This window comes from Planococcus citri, chromosome 3 (assembly GCF_950023065.1).
Source record: "Planococcus citri chromosome 3, ihPlaCitr1.1, whole genome shotgun sequence".
NCBI classification, from domain to species: Eukaryota; Metazoa; Arthropoda; class Insecta; order Hemiptera; family Pseudococcidae; genus Planococcus; species Planococcus citri.
This window is the reverse complement of record NC_088679.1, coordinates 58873686-58898314: the sequence shown is the minus strand read 5'-3', so window position 1 is coordinate 58898314 and position 24629 is coordinate 58873686. Positions and strand designations below refer to the sequence as shown.

At 32.9% G+C, this 24629-nt stretch overlaps 1 protein-coding gene and 1 long non-coding RNA gene across 2 annotated transcripts; both read left to right on the top strand.

Moving 5' to 3' along the window:
* The first annotated feature begins 643 nt into the window (after window positions 1–643).
* Window positions 644–2402, top strand: LOC135842091 (uncharacterized). Its single transcript, XR_010558068.1, has 3 exons — window positions 644–819; window positions 1758–1832; window positions 2170–2402. It is a non-coding gene; the product is annotated as an uncharacterized LOC135842091 (long non-coding RNA).
* A 287-nt stretch (window positions 2403–2689) lies between these two features.
* On the top strand, window positions 2690–4580 carry LOC135838762 (uncharacterized). Its single transcript, XM_065354519.1, has 7 exons — window positions 2690–2699; window positions 2754–2903; window positions 3009–3110; window positions 3348–3383; window positions 3475–3498; window positions 4132–4152; window positions 4282–4580. The coding sequence occupies exons 1-7, from the start codon at window positions 2690–2692 to the stop codon at window positions 4332–4334; spliced, it is 396 nt and encodes a 131-aa protein (XP_065210591.1). The 3' UTR covers window positions 4335–4580.
* Window positions 4581–24629: the final 20049 nt, after the last annotated feature.

The window sequence follows — 24629 nt, the reverse complement described above, 5'->3', positions numbered from 1 at the left end:
TTTTTATGGGGACTTCGAAATATGTATGTGAAAATTTTTCCTTAAAATGGCCAAAAATAGACGTCAGATAAGTTACATGCTATTGGATATAGTGTTTGGGTTACTACTGCTACAGTCCAAGATCACGTTTATGTTTAAAATTTACAAGTTGCTTCTATTCTACAAATAAAGACATGCATGTTTAATGTTTGTACATATTTTCGCGTTTTTTGACAATATTTTCTGTGCAAATCTATCTAGATAACACAGTAGGTAGGTAAATATGATTTTTATTGCATTCATGATTCAAGACACCTGCTACAGTACATAAGTAATTTTTTGTTTTAAAAATAGATATTTTCTTGACGACTGTTACAGTATGATTCACTGCATTCGTGATTCAATGTAGATACCTACGTAGGTAGGTAGTAGGTACATAGTATATACGTAATGTTAAATATAGTCTAAATTTATTTATTCAGTGTGATCGAAAATATGTTCTTTTTCAAAAACGATTTGTGAAAATATTTAATGCGGTGTATGGTTTAGGCGAATTACCTTGAGATTAAAAAAAAAAGTTCAAATCCATATTGTTGGTAGGTACCAGTAACTATAAAAATGAAAAAATTGAAGCCACGAATGTTCATAGATTTGGTGATCTCTCTAAAGTAAAGTTGTTCTGTGCAAAACATCTTTTTAACCAAATATGTAGTTTCAAAAAATTGAATTTCTTCCGGTTTTTTTTGGAAATTCTAATTTGGTTTACGATTAACCAGCACCAAAATTTTCGAATTCTCAAAATGAAAACAAATATTTCCGTATTGTTTATCCTCATCACGAGTAAGTTATCAGTATTTAGGAGTGCTTAGTATGGGTGGTCTTTTTGTATAGGTACATTAGGTACATACTTGTGACTAGTTTTCTTTGCAAATTTTTTTGGCTCGCACTCCCTAAAGTTGTTGGTTTTCATGGAGAAAAAAATTCCCTGACATTTTAAGCCACTCAAATGAAAATTAAAACTTTACAAGAGCTTTCTTTATCAGTTGAAGAAGGAAAATGCTTAATTTCTGCGTCAAAAAATTCTTCTAAACAACTCTTTTTTCAGTACAGGACAGAACAATGTTGAAAAAATTACCCGGTAAAAAAATAAAAAGGAAGTAAAACAATAGCGCGTCTAACCCCCTCGAAAGTTGAAAAAAAAATGTCAAAAAATAAAATAATGAAAATTTCAAAATATTTTTATTCCATAATATTGCAATATGTTTTTGGGTAATTTTGATTCACTTTTATTTTGCATCTTTTCAACTTAGAAACGGTCACCTGACTGGGAGCTCAATCTTGTTCCGAAGGACCCATGTGGCTTTTTTTCTTGAAAACGAAGTTTCCGGGAAATTTTCATTTGGGAGAGGTTTTTTTTTGAAAAATGTCTTTCTTGAAAAATTATAACCAAAATTAATTAAATTTTTTGATTTTTTTTTAACTTTAGAGGATGTAAAAATCTGAAAATTTTCAATGAAAAATTGGGCATTGAATTTTTTCCCTGGGAGAGATGTTCTTTTTATTAATTCAGGGCAAAATCGAAACGTTTAAGGAATCATTTTTTTCTTAAAATCCAAATAGGTACCTTCACAGGGTAGGATTTTGTTGAACTTTTGAATTAGAATGCAAGTTTTGTTTTATTCAAACGATTAAAAAGAAATTATAAGGTATTTCTTCATTTTATAATGAAAAACAAATACACCTATGTATAATGAATTCCGTTTATACATTTCTTATAGTTTTTGGCATACCCCGGACATTTGCTGGTACATCATCGCAAGAAGATGATGAGGCGGAAGCATCAGCTGCACCTGGTAAATAATAAATTTTAATTCGATTGCAAGGATTGATCGTCTGAACTAATTGAAGCATGTGTTTCCAAAACGCACTAAGTCCATTTTCTAAGATTCTGAGGTTGCAAGGTCATCTAGCATAAAGTTGCAACCCAAAATGGCTGATTTTTTGATATGTTGTGCCCTAGGGTCTTGACTACAACATATCAAAAAATCAGCCAATTTGGGTAATTTCTACGTTTCCAAATTGTACTAAGTACCTTGAATTTCTTATCAATATTTTTTTGGACTTAGTGCGTTTTGGAAACACATGCTTCAATTGAAAATTTTTGCAACAAAAATTCTAATCAAATTTCAGTACCGTTTGATTTGGATTCAGCAAAACGGCTACTAAATGGATTGCTGGACTATTTTAATGACCTTGGAGCATTAGCAGGAGATTACGAAACAATTAAAGCCGGTGAGTAGGTACTAACTTCGGAGAATAATGATATTAGGTACTTGGATTTCATAAGAATAAGTAAGTATGTGTTATATGTATATGATATGTGAATCGGACCCGGATGAAATTTTGAAAATATCCTTAAATGTAAAAATTATCTGCATGAAAAATTCATAGGTACTTATTTGCTTCCAAGGTAACCAAAAACATTGAAAATTATGTCGTATCGAATGTGTAATAGGTACCTACAAGAAGATAGGGAAAAGGCTGTATAAGAATTTTTTCCAGTCGAAAATAATTTCAAACAGTTGGCGAACCCTAACCCTGGATGAAATAAAAAATCACAGAAGTTTTATTGTTGGTTAACTTGACAATGTAGGTATATGAATAATTATTTTAAATGTGAAAATCACGAGTATTGCGTAAAAGACGATGGATGAAGGAAGGTAGTTAGGCTAAATTTTGTCGGCTCCAAAACGTAAGTATGTAGTTTTGCAAAGATACCCCGGGTATATTTTCAAAATCCGAGCCCAGGAACGATTCACCTATATACCTTGCTCGAAAATTCCTTATATTTTCCAACTATCGCGAACTTAATAGCAAATCTTTTATCAAATGTTTAGGAATCGATAACGCGAGCGATGCAGACAGTGAGTCAATTTATTACATATTAAAATTATATCGAATATAGTAGGTACATGTGTCCATTTTTTGTAAGTATTCTTTATCATTATGTATTTCGTTTTCATTTTTAGGTGTAATAAAAGCTGGTAGAGAAATACTCAGTGACAAGGGTAGTCAAGGAAATCTTGTAGAGAAGGCAGAAGAGGATGAAGATGTCGCTACAACAATGAAAGGTACGTAAGTAAGAATTTCAAATACCTTCAATATAATTATATGTATCTACGTAGGTACCTATCCAAATATGTACCTATTTGTAAAGGTCGTAGTGAAAAAATTTTGATTTTTTAGTACAAATATTTTCTGGAGGTGCGGGACGGGGCTGTTTCGAACATTTTACAAGGGGAACTCGAATCATAACTTTATTTTCTCGTACCAAATTCTAAAGAATTATAATTTTTTTTCTATTTCAGAAAAAATTGACGCATACAAGAACGCTTTTTGGAAATGTAAGTTTTTGAAAGTATAAATTAATTGCATAATAGGTAGGCACTTGACAATTTCATAATAATATTTTTTGTACCACCTAATTTTTTCCAGTGTTGGATGAAGCTGGACTTGATGGTAAGTCAAAATCACACTTTTCTTTCAGATAGGTGAAAAAAACTTGCATACGGTAGGCCTAATGCTTGAGAGAACCTCGCCTGTAACAGTAGATAATTTGTATTTTTTTTTTTTCATTTTAAAAGCAAAACAATAGCCTATGATGGATTTTTTTATTGAACAATTGAACCGTCACAATTTGAAGGTTTCATTCAAATCTAAAAAATCAAAATCTGCATTACACTTTTGACATTTTTTTTAAATTTTTGAAAAAATTTCAGGTTTTAAGAAATTGCATAAAAGGGTGCCTATACGAATTAAATTCAGATCTATCAACTAAAATTAATCATGCTACACCACTTTGATTATAGTTCAGAAATAATTTTTCAATTTAGAAGTTGGATTGCAATTAGAATTTGAACTTCAAAATTTCAAATACCTAATATGGATTACCTTTCTAAAAATGACGAAATAGCTTTCCCTATCCTTACGTCTTTCTGTTTCATATCTGAGAAAAGAAGTCTAGCGCGTGCCCAATTGAGGTTTTCTCTGATAGTGCGAAAATACAAAATTAATGCCAGGAGTGTAATTAAAGTATGTACATTGTACTTGTATCATTACTCGCATGTCTCAAGCAATTATTCTTTGTTTCAGGTGGCCAAATTCCTTGTGCAAGTAAGATAGTGGGATTTTTTCGATTGTCTACGTTAGATTGATGATTTGACGATTAGTGATCAAAGTTGCAATGAAATATGAAGGAATTATTATTGGTTAATGTGATTAAAAATTTTTTTTCTTTTGCAGCAAGGTTGAATGCGATAAGACAAAAATGTGTGGAATCCTCGCCTGATTATTAAAATCTATAATTCAACCCCGATGGATTCTAAGGAGATGGATAATAATGAAGGTGTAGATGTAGAAGGAATAATTTTACAACGTTTGCGAATTAATTTTAAGTCAACCAAAAAAAAATATCTTGAAGTCCAAAAAAAATTACCTAATATTTTAAACTGCGTACCTATAAGTATGTTATTTCACGCTTCGGGGAATCTGTTTTACCCATTACATATTAAGAAATAATTTTGTGCATTAATTTCCTTGGAATTACTATTAAACTTTCACATTTGAATTCACAGACGTGTTATTTTTTCAAATAATTCGTGAGCATATCTTTCTGTATCAAAAAATTTCTTACACCTGGTAAAAATGAGTTACAACAAACAGATATTTTTTCAACTTCTGTTTTGAACAAATAAATCAGTAGGTGTGTATTTGAGTGGATCTCAGTTTGCAAACTAAAAAAAAGTCGAAAGATGTTATCCAAATTACATACACAGAGTACAGACTTTTATTTTGAGGTGAAAGTTATACAGAAAAATGTCTAATCTGGAGGTGCTTTTAGGCATGGAGCAGTGCTATGGGCCATTGAAAAGATCTTTGAGAAATGACTTGATAAAAAACTTTTTGAGCATCCCAATTCACGACAATTTTTCTTACAAATGATGCCTAAAATATTTTGGAGTTGTGGTGAAGCACCATTGTAATAATACCTAAATTTCATTTTTTTAAGCTTCCCACACAACAATTGTCAACGTTGACATTTGCATCGACCATGGTTTTCTCTAACATAATGATAGAAAAATGATCAATTAGTTATTCAGTGGTAGGAATTTTTTGTCTATAAATGAGCCAGGTTAAGTGAAAATTTTCGAAATTTTCTCATTATTTCTGATACCTCAACATGCGATCTCGACATGTTGATGTAAAATTCGATGCTCAAAATTTACATCCACAAATATGTCCACCAATTTTTCAGAATTAAAATTTTTGTTTTAGTGTTCAAAAGTTCAGTAAACACTTTAAAATACTTATCATCTTGATTGAAGAGAAAAGAAATTTTTTGAATTTACAAAATTATTCATTTTTTCATAGTTTGGAGTTGTCGATGATAATATGTTGATGTGAAAGTTGATTGTCTACAAATACATCAACACCAACCTCGACCAAATTTTCAAATATTTCTCAAATTTTGAAGATGATGTTGATATTGTGGATGTATTTGTTGATGTCGAATTTCACATCAACATTAACATCAACATGTTGTTGACATGAAAATGTATTAGTTCAGTACTCTTAGATGAAGTATTGCACCTTCTCAATATAACTGAGTTTATGTTCAACTTCTTAGTTTGTACAGACTTTCTGTCTGTACCTCTTGGAGGTGGCCTCTGCACATTGATGATGCTGCTTTCAGCACAAGCAATAGCCACCCTTAGGAAGATCATTTTTGGAAAAAATTTCCATTTTTGAAATTAATTTTTCGACTTTTTCTTGGCAGGGTATTGACGAACATGTCGATGCAAATGTCAACTCATCCACATCCATCACATTTGGATCCCACATCTCAATGCAAATTTTGAGCTTATGTTACCAATTGTCAACATAAATGTCGATCAACATTGGTGGACAATTACATCGACATGTGGGATCCAAAAGTGACGGATGTGGAATTGTGGATGGATTGACATTTCCCATGTAATGAACTGTAGATGTCTACAAACCATCTACACCACCATCTACATCGTTTTTTCGCAAAAATTAAATGAACATACCCAGTTGACCACATGCTAGCAAAAAGCTAGCGTTTTATTCGCGTTTTGATAAGTTGCTAGCAATTTACTCGCTTTTTGTGGCCAGCAATAATTGTCTCGCTAAAAGTAAGCGATTTTCTTGCAGTTTTTCGCTAGCAAATTCAATTCTAGCAATTTTCGAGCTGTTTTCCAGCGACTCTCAGCTAGCTTTTACTTCACTTTAACTTGCTCGCCTTATGCTAGCGTATTACTGGCGGATACTTGCTCGCAATTCTATGCTAGGACAGTTCAAACAATATTCTCGCATATCTCAGCTAGCTTTTACTTCACTTCATACATGCTCGCCTGATGCTAGCGTATCACTGATGGATATTTGCTTGCAATTCTATGCCAAGAAAGTTCAAGCAATATTCTCGCATATCTCAGCTAGCTTTTGCCTCACTCTATACCTGCTCGCTTAATGCCAGCGTATCACTGACTAATATGTACCTGCTCACAGTTTTATGATAGGAAACTTCAGGTAATATTCTTGCATCTCTGAGCTAGCATTTACTTAGCCATCTGGCTCTAGAAAAATGTAAGCATATCTCTAGTTTCTGCATCTGGTGACTTGGCGTTTTTTTTGTAGTCAAATGATAGGAACGTGCTACCAGATCTTACGCATTTCTCACCAATAAACCTTTTTCTGCGTTATTTATTGTAGCAAAATGCGAGCAAGTATCTTTTACATCGCTCAGCGCGCATACAAAAATCATTAAAAATATTCCTGCATATGACAATAGGAGTAATTGCACCCCCCCCCCGCCGATCTTCCGGGGCAACTTTTTTCTTAAAGGGGACAACAAAATTTCATCAAATGGACATGGAAAGCTGTAATTTACTCTACACTCCAATTTTAACACCCTCTGAAGACGACTTCAGGTGGGTTCAAGTCATTTTAGAGCCTCCAGTAGGCTTTTGAAACTTGAAATTCCCACAACATTAATTTATCAATTGGAGTTGGCAAGCTGAAATTTACTTCGCAGGTTTCAAATGGTTTTGAAGCTTCCAGCTACTTTTAGGAAATTCCAATTTTCCAAAAAACGCCATACAACCTTCGAAAAGTCGCTGGAGGCTCCAAAACGACTTGAAATCCACAAGCAGTCGACTTCGTAGCGTATTAAAATTAGTTTGCAGAATAAGTTTCAAAAATCTGCTGGAGGCTTCAGGAATTTTCAAAGAGTCGCTGGAGGCTCCAAAACGACTTGAAATTCACCTCCAGTACTTCGTAGCGTATTGAAATTAGTTTTCAGAATAAATTTGAGCTTTACAACTTCAATTTGAGTTTCAAAAATCTGCTGGAGGCTCCAGAACTGCTCAAAACAAGTTGAAATCGTTTCCCATCGATTTCGCATGTCGAAAATAGGGTATATCCCAAATTTCAGGTTTCTTGGTCAATTTGGTAAAATTTTGATTTTTTCTCACATTTTGGCCAAAATTTGATTTTTGAAAATTCACCAAAAATCGAAAAAGGTACTTTATTACCACTTGAAATTTTGACAGGTGATGAATTTTTGCATGATCTTTCGATCTACGTTTGTAAGGTTTGAAAATTTTCGTGCATGTCCTATGTTGAAACGCAAAATCTGCGATTTCGGCTGACCTTTCAATCAAAATGGCCGCCATTTTGTAAGTAAGGCCAATTTTTTTTCAGCAAGTTTGCTTTAAAATGTTCCTTAGGATTTCCTCTTAAGGAAAAAGTTGTCCCGGAGGATCGGCAGGGGGTGCAATTACTCCCATTGCCGTAGACTAAAATGTTGTTCAAATGTTTTTGAAATTTTTCATTTTCATGGTTTGTTTGATACTTCATTTTCAAATTTTAAATTTTGACAATTTTTCTGTTTAAAAAAAAAACGTCATTTTTTATTTAATAAAGAGATTTTTCAACCTAAGCGCTAGCATAATGCTAGCGAATTGCTAGCGTCGATCTCTCTCATGGTATAGTTTGCTACTCTTAGATAAAGTGTGTCATCAAGTTGAATATAAGCTCAAGGTGGTATCTTGTTGAAAAGTAAGAAGAGTGACATCACTCTTCTTATACTATCCCAAGATGCTAGCGTTATGCTAGCTCTGAGCTGGGACAGTCGCCTAATTTTTGGAATTTCCTGGAAAACTACCACCTGTTAAAGGTAAACCCCCAGAATTTTTAAAAATTAACTAATAGTAATTAGTAATTACTTTACTGATCAAAGTGTTTTTACGCTAGCAAAATGCTAGCTTCTTGCTAGCATAATTTGCGCTAGCGTAAATGGTGCCGGAATATGAGACACTTTTTGCAAAAATTGCTAGCAAATCAGTCGCGATTTAGTCGCATGTATGTAGCAGAATGCAGAGCAAAGTGCCAACAAAATGCTAGCTTTTTGCTAGCTTTGTGCCAGCTACGTGCTAGCTATTTGTGCGCAATTCTGCTACTCTAATGCGACCTAATCGCAACTGATTTGCTAGCATTTTTTTAAAAAAGTGTCTCAAATTCCGGCACCATTTACGCTAGCACAAAATTTGCTAGCATTTGGTCAACTGGGTATGCACATTTGTGATTCTTTTTGGTATATTCTCAGGCTAATAAAGCTCCACTAACCACTATTCAAAATTTTCAAAATTTTACATTTTTTTGGTAAACATCGGCATGTTACATGTACAGGTCGATGTAAATGTGGATGCTCTACAAATCAATTCACAAAATGTCGACTATACTGGTGAAAAAAAATTCAAAGTAATAAATGTGGGAAAAATACTAATAACTGCATTGCAACAGACGTAGAACACTATTAACATAGAATTTTTTCAAAAAGTCATAAAATTTATCATTTTCTCATTCATCTAACACATAAGACCATCTACATGTGTGTACGTGCATCTAAAAAGGTCCCACATTGTCGGTATGGAGTTATGAGCAGGGTGGTATACTGTATACAGTATACTAGACCAAATTTCTAGTCAAATGGGACTTCACAGAGCCTTCCAAGTCCAAATCTCGCTGATATATGTGACTTTGAAGTTGAACTTTCAAAAAAACATATTTTGAGAAAAACGAGTTTAAAGTTTTCGCAAAAATTTTCCTCTTTTAGATCGCGTTTTTACCATTATAACATGAAAAACGCAACAATATAGCACCGATCATGATAAACAGCTGTCTCTTACATCCAACCAGTCATGTTGCTAGGCAACGTTGTGCAAAGCGAAGCTAGAGTGGTAACACTGGCGCGTGCGCAAGTATTAGACTGGCTGCGTGACGGAAGAAAGGGAGTGTACAGTGTTCACATTTCGTTTCATGGGATACAAACGGAAGGTCGAAGCGACTTGCGGTTTGCGGCATTTGAAAGAGCAGGGTTGACTCTATCAGAAACGTTAAAAATCCCAGAAACATAGTTTGACTTTCCTACGTAAAAACTTCTATAACTCCGAAACTAAAACCGACAAAGTGGGACCTTCTTAGATGCACATACACATGTAGAGTCCAATTGTGACGGATTTTGAGGGTCTACATTTACTTACATCTTCATTCATTACACGGGTTACATCAAAATTAGCATGGTCATTGTTGAACGGGTTATTAGGTACTTAATAATTGAAAGAAGCACTAAAATGTCACAAAAATGACCAACTTACCCAAAAATTATCAGAAATGACACCTTGCACCAACACGATTATTCTCATTGGAAAATAACAAAACACCTAAAAAGACCGAGACAACTATTGATACCACCTTTAAGACAAGAAAATGGTGAATGGGTGCATCACCACTGGTCAAGTGCATCTGCTACAGAATGAAACAACAGTCAAATACCAAAAATCACAATTGACTAAGTTAGACAAATTGTTAAACAAATTAAAAACAAGAAATCACCTGAATACCACAAAATCGATGGAAAAATCATCAAAGAATTTCCACCTCGGCTGATTTGGTACATTGCACAAATTTTTAACATGATACCTATGGATTCTATCCCAACCAATGGAAATATGCCGAAGTTATTCTCATCCATAAACGAGGAAAACCAGAACATGAAACTGAATTGTACAGACCTATCAGCTTATTGTCAATCCTATCTAAAATCTTGGAAAAACTAATTTTACAAAGGCTGTGGCCAATTTTGGGAAAGAGAAAGCTGATTCCAAACCACTAATTCGGATTTCATTCAAAACCTAATATCATTCAGCAAGTACATTGTCTTGTCAAAAAAATTAACAACTCTCTCAAAGATGAAAAAATTTCTGCTGCAGCTTTTCTTGATGTACAAATAAGCAAAACTTTCAAATGCCTATGGCATGCTGGTCTCTTAATGAAACTTGAAAACCATCTTCCAGACATACTAACCATACAATCTTCTGGCTCACTATCTAAGTGATTGAAAATTCAGAGTCAAACACGACGATACTTTCTTTGACTTTATTAGAACAACAATCTGAGCAGGAGTACGAGTACCACCAAAAAGTGTATTGAGCCCAATAATTAAGTATTATCTTCTCTACATAGGTGACATCCTTTTGACATAAGCGACGTCACTATCTTTTCTGCCAGTTGGGAACCTCCCTTGTTTGTATCCTATCTTCGTTTGGGTATTGGGTAATAGTTCAAAATTTGAGATGTGTTTTCTCATACGCTCTGCCTATAACTTTGACCACTGTGTTGGAAATTAATGTTCCCATTTCAAAAAATTACACGATCCACAAAAAAAAGGAAACTATCCACAGCTGAATTAAAAGGACTCGGATATTTTATTATTTAAAAAACCCACACGCGTCTGTGTCGTTGAATCATCCTATGAATATCAAAAGCCCACTCGTCTTGTTAAATAATAAAAGGTTATCACCGAGAAATTTTCTTCGAACGTGTATCTATATAAGCGATCAATTTCACGAATTTTATAATTATAGGTTTACCTACACACGTAAAATCGAAGGGATATTCGCAATGATATACGATTGTTAACAGGTATTATTTACTTTTGTAAATTCTACAATCGAAAGCTAGGTAAATAAAGGAATAGGCGAGTTAATATTATTTACACCGATGTAATTATTTTCACATTTGATTTTCCATCTGATAACAGCTGGTTTTTTCTTTCCTTGTTTAGGACAAGGTACCTACTTTAAAACGTTGAAATATAATAATACACGTCGAAGAAGTTTTCGTTTTCCTTGAAAATAATTACAACGTAGAGACTATAGAGAGAGATCTTGTTCAAGTAGGTAATCAGCGATGATGTAAAATGACAGCGAAATTATTAATAATTAGTTTCGAAGTCGTTTGGGTATAGTAAAGAAATTGTCTATGTCAAATTTCGCATTTTAAATGTCTACACATTGCGAAAGAATTCAACGCATAAAAAAAATTATCACTATAGTCATCATTTGTGTAGGTACAAATAAAGAAAACTTTCCAAAGGGTCGACTGGGTCGAGTGTACAAAAATAAGATTTAATATTAAAAAATTCGCCATACCCTCGAATAAATTAACAACACAAATATCAGCCCAATACTTACCCATCGAGAAAACAGGGAAGTTTGTGAAAATGTCAACCTCGATTAGATTATTTTTTTGGGGAGCAGATCTCTTCGAAACACCCTACTCGATTCGGCGTGTTTTGCAACCAATACTATAATGAAATTTCCAAGTTTTTTTTTTCGCTTTTCTTAACCGCGTATTCACGGTTAATTATTTTTGCTCGACCAATTTAAAAAAACGGAATTTAATTCGATGTTTTTGACAAAGTTTAACGTTGTTCGGATCGGTAAATCGATAACTATTGTAATGTGACTTTAAATTAGTTATCAGGCGGACTTTTTCACAGATTTGTAAATTTTATGGCGCTTTATTGGCGTCTGATGGTTTTATTTTTCAACTCGACGCTAAAATTCGACAAACTTTGCGAGTTTAACTTTCTCATTGCGGTTCTAGTACTAGTTGTTTGCTGTAATAATCGTAACGTAATCTTTCCCCGCTTTATACGAAGAGGGTTGTATTCTACGTATAATGGTTCAATGCAGTGAGAAATTTTTTATCCTGGTTTATACGCTTTAGATATCTCAAATTTTGCATAATTTCATTCAAGTTTCTAATCAAATTATGTCGAATAAACTAACCTGGTTTTTATAAACCTTATACAATAAAGCTTGTTGAATTTTCATTTTACGTATCTACAGGTATTCGGCATTCGCAACCTAATTTGATTACTTTTTTTTTCATTTTATTCCACTACTGAACTAATTTTGGAGATTCGAAAGGATTTTATTCTTTCGTACACGTGTTTTTAATGCTTTGTAAATACCACAAATGAAACCCAAAAGTTTCTCGAGTTAATTCTTCGGTTGTAACTTTAAATTTTCCAAGATTACCTACCAGTTCAGGTGGAATTTGCCACGAGGAAAGTGAATTAAGTTTTAATAGAAAATTAAACGAGAGGTTCTGTTAGACAAAAAGTACCTACCTATTGTGATATTTTTGGTGGGGATAAATAAGTACATGAAATTATTATAATTTAACCATTTTGAATTCTTTTTATTTCGGAACTGAAGAAATTATTTTAAAATACAGGGTGGCTCGTTTAAAAAGATACATACAAAAAAAAATTGTAAATAAATAATATTGATATTTTGAAAACAAAGTTGTCGATGAAAAAATGTATCACACTGAGCTGATAGAGAATTTTATGCTCTATACTTATCCCAATTCATTTCTCTCCATTTTTTTCTAAAAAACTCTACCTCACAAGGGAAGTACCTATCTCACCGACACAAAATGTTGAAAATTTTAATTCATGCATATTGACATATTTCTCACTGAAAATACCAAAATTTGATCAAATGGCAAAGGTTCAAGTGTTATTGTACTCTACCAATTCGATTGATGATGGTTTAAAATTTATCTGGAGCCTCTCCAGCTGAGTTTTGAATTCTCCAATTCCAGAAAAAACGCTTAAAGTAATTGTTGAAAATGAAATGCAGAATCTATAAACTCGGATTCACTCTCTTTAAAACCCTTTCGATCGATTTTTGGGCACATGTTTTTAAAGTCATATTTTTACGTGCAGTTTCAAAACCAAAATTTTCAATTTTTTAAATTTTATTTTCTTTAAATAATTGAGCTGGAGTTTGTTTTGGATTTCAACTTGAAAAAAAATTCTAAAAATATATTCCTGAATGTTTTGAAAAATCTTGCATACCTTGTTTTCAAAAATTGGAGTTTTCGAAACTCCACAGGAGGCTCCAGAACAGTGTGAAACCATCATTAATCTACTCGAGAGTTCGAAAATTGGGTATACAGGCCAATTTTAATCCTTTCATGTCCATTTGATAAGATTTTGATTTTTTCATGGGAAATTCCGCAAACACGATTTTTAGCTGTCCAAATCAATTTTGATGCCTTCTAAAAATATTTAAAAATGTTGATGAAATTGAAAATTGCACAAGCAGCTCCAGAATTACTGGAAACGGTAATAAAACTTTGAAAATGGTCAATTTTGAATTTTCAAGTATTTTCCAAAAATCTAAAAATCAATTTGGGCAGCTGAAATTTTGATCATGAAGGTTTCAGACCATGATTTTGTCAAAAATTGAATTCGGGGGCGGATATCTCGAGACGTTCCCTCGACTTATATTTGTTCTCTTGGAATGTAAATATTCGCTAATTCGCATTTTTAATAAATTCCCCCCCCCCCCCAAAAAAAAACACGGATACTTACCATAGGTAATTGACAGAACTAAATCGAATACCTACGCCCACAGACCACAATCCATCCTTAATCCCAATAGTTACATAACAACAGACAAAAAATACCTAAAAAAAAATTCTGAATGAATGAAAACCTTGAAAAAGATTCCATCTTTTAATTCATCGAGAATCCCGCTTCATTTACAAACATTCTTGCAAAATTTTTGTATTTTTTGCTGGAAAAATTTCTTTCACAAACCGACTCGGGGCTGAGCAATTTTGATTTTCTCACGAGAATATTCTACTCGGATACCTATTACCTACAATTCACTCACACTTTTCATCATTTAGAGTGACATTCGCACAAAAAGACTACTGAGTACGTGATTAGCTTGGACAATCTGACCAGTCCGAGTATTTATTATCCAACATGGACCATGGTTCTATTTTTACGTCTAGGAAATTTTTCGAACATTTCAAAATCCGGTGACGAATACAGCGGCGATTTTTTTTTTAGCCTGCTAACTTTATCACTAGGTATCTTTCTTGGAAGGAAAGTTATTCTGAATGGTGCATGCAGCGGCTATGTTTGATCTACTTTAGACCAGTGTCAGTTACATTGAGTTTTTTTTTCGGCGCGTATTCTTGTTTCACAGAAGCAGTCACTCGTCAGCTGGACTGGTTTACTCTGTACGGTTTCGCCGACTGAATTTTTAAACAATATCGAAATGTCGGCGAAAAGTATACTTCTAAAGACCTGTAAAGCTACACCATCTACATGTCTTATAGCCTATTTCCTCCTTCCCCCTTTGGTTGAATGTGGGTACCTGAGACTATAGGTATAGTAGAGAAAAAAATCTTAAATACCTTCGGGTGGTGATTTATTGATATCATTATAACAACTAACTGCCGTTTATTGGTTGAGCGATATGTTGAATGGTCGAAAAAATACTAAATTATGGTAAAAAGCTAAAGCAAACGTTGTGTAGTCGAGTTTACTGGATGTTTGATCGAGCAGACTGATCATCTAGTCGCTTCTAGCTGAATTATATAACAACTAGTTCGATTAAATTATGCCCTGTTTTTTGAATTGTTTCAAAGTTATTATTAAATTATATAAATAATCAATTTCCATGTTGCTCTAAAAAAAATTTAGAAACTTTTCCAACTTGAGAGAAATGTGCACTGTACATGGGTATCCCAATCGGAGTCGCGCGCAAGAAAAAAAAACAAGCGCAGCTTTAAAAATATTTTCAATTTTTCATTAATCATGAAACAAAAATTTTGAGACTTTCCGTACTGAAAAATATTGAAGAATTTCTGGGAGAAAATGACTCGTTTTTTCATTATAATAAATGAAAATATAAGTATGTTTGTATTTCCCATTTATTTTTTCTTATTTTTTTAAAAATACCTACTTATGAATTTTCTAAAAATTTTCTGCCAAGTGATGATAAATTTGAGGAGGGGGGGGGAGAAACATCTAAAAATCTGAAAACTTTGAATTGAAAAAAAAAATCAAAATGCTTTCTTAAGTACCAGTCCTATAGTGAAAAAATAATATTAAACTCCTCCCCCTTCCGTTCAAATGAAATTTGAGAAATTATATCCTGCTTCGGTCTTTTTTACTATTTTTTAATCAAGGAACAAAAATTTGGGGATTCCCTTTTCTGAAAAATATTGAGGTATTTTTGGAAGAATAACTTTTTCTTTCATATTTTGAATCAAAACTTTGGTGATTTCCCACTTATTCTTCCCTTATTTTGGAAAATTTTAATTTTTTAAAATTTTCACTCAAGTGATGATAAATTTGGGGGGGAGCAAAACATTTGAAATTTTTGAATTGAAAAAAATCGATCGTAATAATATTGAACCTCTCCCCGTTCCTTTTAAATGAAACTATAGGGTGTCCGCCCCCTGGGCTGCTCCACAGCCCCAACCCCGGCTCGCGACCCTCCCCCTCAAAAAAGTTGAAAATATTTCCCCTGAAAGTTCAAAATTGTTGATGAACTGGCAACGGTTTTCTCCATGGTAAGAAATCCTTCATCTCAAGGTTTCCATTTTTAGTTTCAGTTTTCGATTCAATTTCAGTTTTTCTTTATTTAGATGTCATTCAATTTTCTTTGTTTAAACTCACATTTATTATTATAATTTTTTCTTTTTTTTAATGTTTTACTTTCAAATTTTTGTCTTCAGTTTTATTTTTGCACTTTTTCTTGATGTCAGTTTTTCATTCAATTTTAGTTTTTTTTTGTTTTGATATCTTTCAATTTTTTTCTACAATTGTTTTTACATTCATCATCATCATCATCATTTTTTCTTGTGTTTATTCATCAATTTTTAACATTTATTCTTCTTCATTCCTTTTTCATACATCTCATTTTTTATTGGATTTATCAAATTCCCATAACTTTTCTGTTAGGATCATTTTTTATTGTTTTATTTTTTGCTCATTTTTTCATTTATTCATCATGAATTCATTTTTATTCCTTTTCAACCATATTTGTTTTATCTCACTTCAATACACTTTTTTGAGGGGGGGGGGCATTTTTCTCAGCTTTCATTTTAATTTTCAAATATTTCAATTTCCTTCACTTCTTTTTTTGTTTTTTAACGATGAGTTTGTTTATAAAAAGTTAACTACGTTTTTGTTTTTACATTTTCTTTTCTTACAATTGTTTCCTGGTTTTGATTTTAATTTGATCTGATTTCTTTCCGTTTTCATTCAGTTTTTTCAAGATTGATGAGGTTTCAATTTAGATTTTGTTTAATTCATTAATTTGTTTCTTTTCTTTTATTCCTTATGCATTTGTTTTCCATTACTTTTTGAGTACCTTACTTTTTATTTTTGTTTCCAATTTTTTCAAATGTCCATATTAATTTTCTTCATTCTTTCTTGTTTTTTTCATTTACCTATATACTTAGAAGTACAATAAGTACATACTCTCATTCTCAATTGCTATCTTTTTCCTTTGTTTCATTTTATTCAGATTTCCTCACTTCTTCAAAAATCATGAATTTTCAAACCAAATGAGTACATAGTTAGAAGGAGAAATAGTCGGCTGCAAAACTGGGGAAATATTTTGGAACGCAGTGGTGCCAATTTTTTGGTAATTATTGCAAACTTCAAAACATCGACTTTTTTTTGAAGTTGGCAATATTGACCAAAAAATTGACACCATCGTGTTCCAAAATATTTCCTCATTCAGCGAAAAAATTCAAAATTACGAATGTGCTTCACTAATTGTCAGCCGCGCTCAGTAGAGCCCTAAAAATGGTCTTGGATTTTAATGGAATTGGCCTAGATGGATGAGGAATCTCAAATACTATTTTTTTTCAACCAGAGCCACTTTTCCAAAACAGGTTGGGAAAAAAGCTAGAGTGAAAAAACCACGATTTTTTCAAAAATTCCTTCTCTTTGAGGGCCCATATCTCGCTTGTAGGGACACCTTGGGAAATAAAATTTCTTGTGGGTAACTTTCAACTCAAAATAAAGGTTTCTGCTGTATTTGGTCAAAATCTGTCGCCTTTTTTTTGAGCGATCCGCCCTAACAATTGAGAAGTTGTACTCAATCTGCCTTGATCTGGGACACAACACCAATTCTTGCTAGAAGAAAGGGTCAAAAGTCCATTGTGACGTATTAACTTAAATACATAAAAAATTTCTAAAACAGGTAAAAAATATTGTCCTACCGAAAATTTGGAAAAATACCTACAAAAAATTCCTTTAAAAAACACTACAAGACAAAGTTGGCAACGCCGAACAATGCGACAAGCCCCCCCCCCCACCACCACAACGAAAATTCTCTCGCAAACGTCTCAAGTTTACTGAAAGTTGTCCCATTTATAATTCGAATTTTCGCTCGACTTCAAAGTACCTACGTACGAGTACATCGTGAATAGCTCGAATTCATCGATAATTACTAGCTGGAATGACCCAGCAATGCAATAAATTAAAAAGCGTACGTATCTAAAGCGTTAAACTGTTAACATAATTGACAAATCTAATCGCCATCTAATGAACATGAAATCAAACAAGAAGCTCGAATCATCGTTATCTTTTCTACATACAAATACACTATATATTCAAACACATCATTAGCGAACACCTGAAATGACGACACTTTTTTTTACCTATTTTAAACGATAGCTGCGAGGAAGTTGCACGTTTTAGTATAAGAAAACTTGTAAGTTGTAACCAATAATACTTACTTATTCGTAGGTATTATAGGCCGGTGTTTCTTTTTGTTTTTTATAAGCTCGTATAAAATAAATTGTTTAGTTTGAGCGTTAATTTATCTAAATCGTTTGACATTATATACTTACCAAGGTGTGCATCCTTTATTTAAAAAAAAAAGACTTAGCTCTTTGGGAAAAAATCCGTAGCTATTTAACTCACTCATTCATTATGGAGTATGTACTATGCACGTCGAGTAGTGGGTGCATCCTCACATCGCGATGAGGAAATTTAATTAAAAACTAGGTACCTACGTATAAACCATTAGGAAAGATATATTCGATATTTACTCGGTGATTTAATTCGTGTTTTCTTATCTTTGTTTAACAGCAATAGGTACCTAATACTGCGAATACAAATACATTTATTTTTCCCACACATATGCCCAAACACATCCACTGATGAGTATGAGGCACAATACCTTCTCTCGTACTCGTATTTTTCACTCATGTTGCGTTCACAATTCACAAATATTATAAACTTCTCGTCGTTAATGGTTCCGCACAATGATGTAAAATAGCTACGCGATTATTAACACTGCTCAGTGTGCTTAGCCAAACCAAAAGTGAAAAAAAAAATCGTACAACTTTACGAATTGCTTCGAATAAATTTGAATAAATTCCGCATTTTTTCGTATTCGCTGCAGTGCTATAAAGCTTGTAACAAAGTCGCGATGTGCAACGAAAAATAAATACATAAGAAAAAACGGAACCGGATACTTGAATAACAATTTTAACAAACTAATGTAATTTAAAGCAGGAAGTCTGTCCTTCGGCAGTTCGGCCAAGCCAACTTTATACACACATACGTTCTTTTGTATTATAGCATATCATCGCTTATACCTACCTTATAGCTTACGTAGTGGGTACACGTTTACGTGACTTGGCTGCAACGTTTTAGAAAAAAAAAAAATGAAGCTTAAGATATAGGTATACTCATCTATGAGCTCTCCGCTGACTTCTCGATTAAATATACACATTGTTAGATGAATCATGCTACGAATATGATACGCGTGGTGGAATCCATCAGCAATAAATGAGCTGACAAAAAAATCAACTGGTGGAAAGCACGTTTAACATTATCAACTTTCACACACCCATCGACATTCTAAATAGGTTCCCGTTTTCTTAAAGGCTGTAAATGCCAGAGACTGGATCAGAATTTGGAAAAAAAATGAATAAATACTTAAGACGAAAATTGAGAAAAAGAGAGGCATGAAATTTTGGGGGAAAATGAGATAATTATGGGCATCGATAAAAAATTCATCTATAAAATGAACTCACAAGCAACAAGGATATGACAGATTTATTTATAGAAGTACATAAAAGATTTTTTTTTTAATTTTCAAAAGGTATCAATTCTCAGTGATTACTCGTATTAGAGAAAAAATGCCAACAGATCTATAACCACAACGACGGGATGAGAAATGAAAAAAATACGGCGTCCAAGTATGCAATTCTATTAACGCCATAATCTTAGCCTGTATGTTTGCTGTGTTATGGATCAACACGACGCGACGATGGGGGAATCGATGAGGGTTGAATCCTAATTATTGCTGTTTTAGGGGGGCCCGGGGTCCACAGTGGGGGAGATTGAATTGAGGCCAACACTAGAACAGGGATCTGGAACACCTATACAAATGATTCCCACTTGAAATTTTCCAAAAAAATGATTTTTATTTTTCAAAATTATGCACATTAAAATTGACCTTTTTTCTGAGAATTACCCACGTACTAAGATTTGATTGAGTTATTCGTAGATCGAAAGAACATATCGAGAGACCTTCGTAACCAACACTTTACAATGAGTTCATTTTCGAATTTTAGGAGGATTTTGAAAAACATAATAAATTATTATTATAGCAAATTTTTACATTTTTCTCTCTTCAAAGTTCAAACCAAGTAAACCAGTGCAAATATTTACTTCAATTCAACAGTTGGTTCTTAGCTGGTCTGGAGCTTCCAGCAAGTATCTAATTTTCTTCAGAAATTTCAAATTGCTCTAAAAAAGGGTCAAAAATAGAGTTTAAGGTCAGCGCTTATTGAGAGCCCCCTCGAGCATTTTTGGCGATCGTTGCAAAATTCTATTCGTGTTAGTTCAATAGCAAATTTTTGATCAAATAGTGAATTTGGAGGGGAAAAAAAATCAGTTTTCAAAGACAACATTTTAAGAGCGGTTTTTTGGGCAAGATATCATTTGTGTGCGTACATTACAGCCTGACCTTGTTACAGGCCATTTTGGAAGCCTGCAGAGCAGTTTGAAAATTTCTAAAGATAGGTAACTGAAATCCTACTGGAGGATCTAAAATGGACAAAAAGTGATTATTTTCAAGTAATTTGAAAAATAAAAAAACAACACTCACGGTATGGTCAATTTTTGATTTTTTTTTACATAATTTTTTCTAAAATTCAGTTAATTTTTGAATTGACGCACATAGAATTTCTCATTAATCACCTAAAACGATCGATAGGACTGGATACTTGGGGAAAAAATTGAAAACTTTCTGGACGCTTCAGAATGACCTTGAGTACCTAAACTAGAAGTTCTTGAGTTGGCGGATTGAAATGAATTTCAAAATGGTTTGTTTTGTTTGAAGAAGAAAAAAATTAAGAAAAAAGTTCAAATTCGCCACAATAAAGCTATCTTTAAATTTTAAATTCTCAAAAATTCATCGAAAATCGAAAACTGAATGTTTAGAGGATAAAATTTTATTATTTTTTTGGGGGGGGAGGGACTGAGATTACGAAACAAAACATTACAATTATTGAGATTCAGTACCTAAGGAATTATGTAAATTCAATCGAGACTATCAGCAGGACTTTTTGGCAATTTATTGCCCAAACATTTTTTTTCTGATTTTGCAAGTTTCTGGCAAAAAATCGAGACTTTTTGACAATTTTGAAAAAAAAATGAGGATTATGGGGGAGAACGAAAATCTTCGGCGATTTCATTCAATTTTGCGGAAATGTTGAGGAAAAAATTGAAAACTTTCTGGAGGTTTCAGAATGGTCTTAAGTAAACTAGAAGTTCGCGAGTTGGAGGATTGAAATGAATTTCAGAATGATTGATTGTTTTATTTTAAAGAAAAAAAGAATTATGAAAAAAGTTGAAATTTGCCACAATAAAGCAACCTATCTTTAAATATTTTAAATTATCGAAAATCGAAAACTAAATGTTTAGATGAGGATGTAGGTTTTTTTGGGGGAGGGGGGTTGAGATTACGAAACAAAACATTCCAATTAAAATTTAGTAAGGAATCAATCGAGACTATCTGCCTTTTTTGCAATTATTTATTGTCCAAAAAATAATTTTTTTTCCGATTTTGCAACTTGGCAAAAAAAGCAAAACTTTTTGGCAATTTGAGGGAAAATGATGATTTCGGGAGAAAATGAAAATTTTGGGGAAAAATGGAACTTTTCGGCAATTTTTGTCATTTTTGCGAATGTTTTGAGTAGGTAATTGTGAGCAAATTTTGCAATTTGGTGAAATTGAGAATTTTTGCCTCTTTCTGTCAATTTTGCGAGACTTTGAGCAAATTTTTAGAAAAAAATTAAAATTTTGGCAATTTTGACGAAGTGGGAGAATTTTTGTTCTTTTAACAAAAACTGAGAATTTTTGACTATTTTAACCAAAAAAATGAGACTTTTTTGTTATTTTAGAAAAAAAGGTGGGATTTTTCTGACGATTTTAGCATGAAGCGCCCATGACTTTTTAGGTAGAGATTTTTAGCAAGTTCTTGGTAAATTAGTACAAACTTTTTGAAATGTAAATTAAGAAAACAAAATTTTAACTGTTTTCTCACAAAAGAGTAGAATTTTTCAAAATAAAATTTTCATAAATAAGCAAAAACTGTTGCAAAAGCAGATCTTTTCAGAAATTTTGGCACAAAAGCTACACTTTTTGATAAAAAAAAACAAACAATAATCTGATAAGGTGATTTAGCAAAACCAGTCCTTTTTGAATATTTTTGGGAAAGTAAGCGACACTTTCATAAAAGTTTTAGGAAAATCGTAAGAATTTTTGAAATTATTAGGAAAAAAAATTTAAGTTGCAATATTTTGGCTAAAAACTAAGTAGACTTCAACAATTTTGACAAAAAGCCCGACGATTTGTTGCTTTTGGCAGAAAGCGAAACTTAGTGTAATTAGTTGGAAAATAAATTTTGGAGTCCTAGTAGATTTTGAATTTTTGCACTCTTCTGAAAAATTAAATAAATGGGGTGGATTTTATTAATTGAATTAAAAGAAAAATATGTTTGTAAATTGGTGTCTTATTCGATCAAAACGTTACAAAGACAATATCCGAGTTCATAAGAGCTGTATTCCATTTTTTTGTTTTTTTTTCTACAGAAATTTTTCCAAAATTAGAAAGCCCAAAAATTTTTTGGAGGCCTCAAAAAGGCTTGAAATCATTATCAAAATGGGCCTACAATTTGAATTGTCGAAAATTCTCCAAATATCGATAAATGAAATTCAGCTTCTGAAATTTGACTTCGAGAGTGTACTTCTTGGATATATGTTTCGATTTTTCTAAATTCTGTCCAAAAAATATTCCTTACTTTGGAATAAAACAAAATTCAACTTCTTTAATGTTTAAAAAACGCTCTTTCGAATTTTGATTTTTTTAAAATTCGCTACGAAAATTTCTCTCTCGTTGAAATAGCAAATTCCACCCCCCTCCCTCTTGAGTGATTTCACCAAGCTTTTTATGAGCATAAAAATTCAAACAGCTAAGTAAGAGTGCCACAAGCTCCCACGCATACTTTTCGATGATTTTATTGAACACACAATGATGTTAAATTACTATGTAATAAACCCGAATAAATATCTATACCATTATTCATACAAAATATGCTTTCGTCAAACTCTAACCGAATTAATTAACACATGTACTTGAATTATTTTTTCAAACTGTAGGTAGGTATTATTACAAGCCATAAAAGTGTGACTAGTTACGAGAAAAACAAACACAACGCATCCGATACGTTTAAATTTTCTTAGAAATTTAACAGACAGTTAGTACTTTTATGACCTATACGAGAGAATTACGCGAACCCATAGATCAAAAAAACGACTGACTCATCAATCTGGTTATGAGAACCCGTAAAGTTTGTCTGTGCAGTGTGCGGTATACTTACATAGGCAGTAGTAGATAGGGATACGATTGCCATCGAAATAATTTGAATTATCATCGCGTCAACTTCTTGGAAAGTATTTATTTTTGATTCATCGTACTCGACGAATATTTCGACTGGTTTATAGGATATGATTACTTCGGTTATACAGGGTATCGATATCGATCGTAAATTGGAAAATTGATCGGATAAGATGTCTCGAATCTTATTCAGGAAATCCGAATTCTTGCCTACATGGTGCATGTACTCGTACGAGTATCTGAAGTCAATTCAAAAATATTACCAACTCGTTCGGTTCGCCAAAAAAAAAAACATCGTGTTCCCACGCTTGTTTATGAACTGTACAAATAATCTGTCGTATGTCTTGACATGGCAGGCATCTTCTTTAGGTTATAATTCCTCTTTGTTTTGGTGGTATGGTGTTATGTTTTTTTTTAGTTTTAAAATATACTTGTCTTAAAAGATGACCGTTATGTAATACATTATTGCGATGCATTTAACAATGGGACCACTTTGGCGAGTTTGGAGTTTACGATTGTGGTATAGAGGGTACTTAAGACTTACACATGTGACCACCGACAGAGACGATGTCGTTGGTTTTTTTTTTACATGTAGAGCACATGTAATATAACACCGGCTTTCATTTAAGAATATTTAATTTCAATAGTAACTAAATTTTTATGGAGACATTGGCATGAATTCTGATTACGTCGATATATAAGTACTTCATCTTCTTATTTGTACCTGCGTTGTGCGTTGGATGTAGATTTTAAGGCGTAAAGGTAGCATCGTGTTGTAAAATTTATAGCGATGGGTTTGATTTTATGGGCTATCTTGATTTTCAAAGATGAAGAAAATTAAAGGGTTATGGATACCTAAATGACTGATTTGGTTAACAAATACATCTTACCCATGTTACATATTTTGTCAATTCCTCCTCTGACCAGACCTTTCATTTGTCGGATCATTTATAGACAATTTAAAACCCTGTATAAGATACTTCTTTTGGTTCCCTCCCCCTCCTGTGAGACTCTAACTTCTGCTCTCATTTACCGTACCGTCGGTCAATAAATAAACCATGCAAAAGGCTTGTTTCAAATGGCAATACCACCCATACCAGTAAACCTTGGAACTGTGTCGGTTTAACGTACTATGCTACGAACTAAAAGCAGTGAAAAAAAAAAGTACCTAGAAAGAAAAACACCAACAACAATGAACTTCAATAAAACGACGCTGTTAATTTTCATTATTAATCCAATAAAATAGCCGGCTGGTATTCAATCAACGGCTGCAAAATGAGGTAAAAACGTACAAGCATTTAAGTATCTGTGCAGCTTACATGCAAGTTTAAAATCGCAACGCCTGTAAAACGATATCGCAAAGGAAAGGAATTCGCTGCTCAGTGCTCAAGTCGAACGTTTCTCATGTTAAAGTACCAATACAACAACAGAATGTTGAGAAATTTATCAGACCGTCTTTACCATTAATAACAATTAA

What these genes read in the sequence shown, in the direction of transcription:
- LOC135838762 (XM_065354519.1), top strand. An exon ending in TGTCGCTACAACAATGAAAG is followed by an intron (nt 3,111 to 3,347) that starts GTACGTAAGTAA and finishes TTTCTATTTCAG; the next exon opens with AAAAAATTGACGCATACAAG. An exon ending in TGGCCAAATTCCTTGTGCAA is followed by an intron (nt 4,153 to 4,281) that starts GTAAGATAGTGG and finishes TTTCTTTTGCAG; the next exon opens with CAAGGTTGAATGCGATAAGA.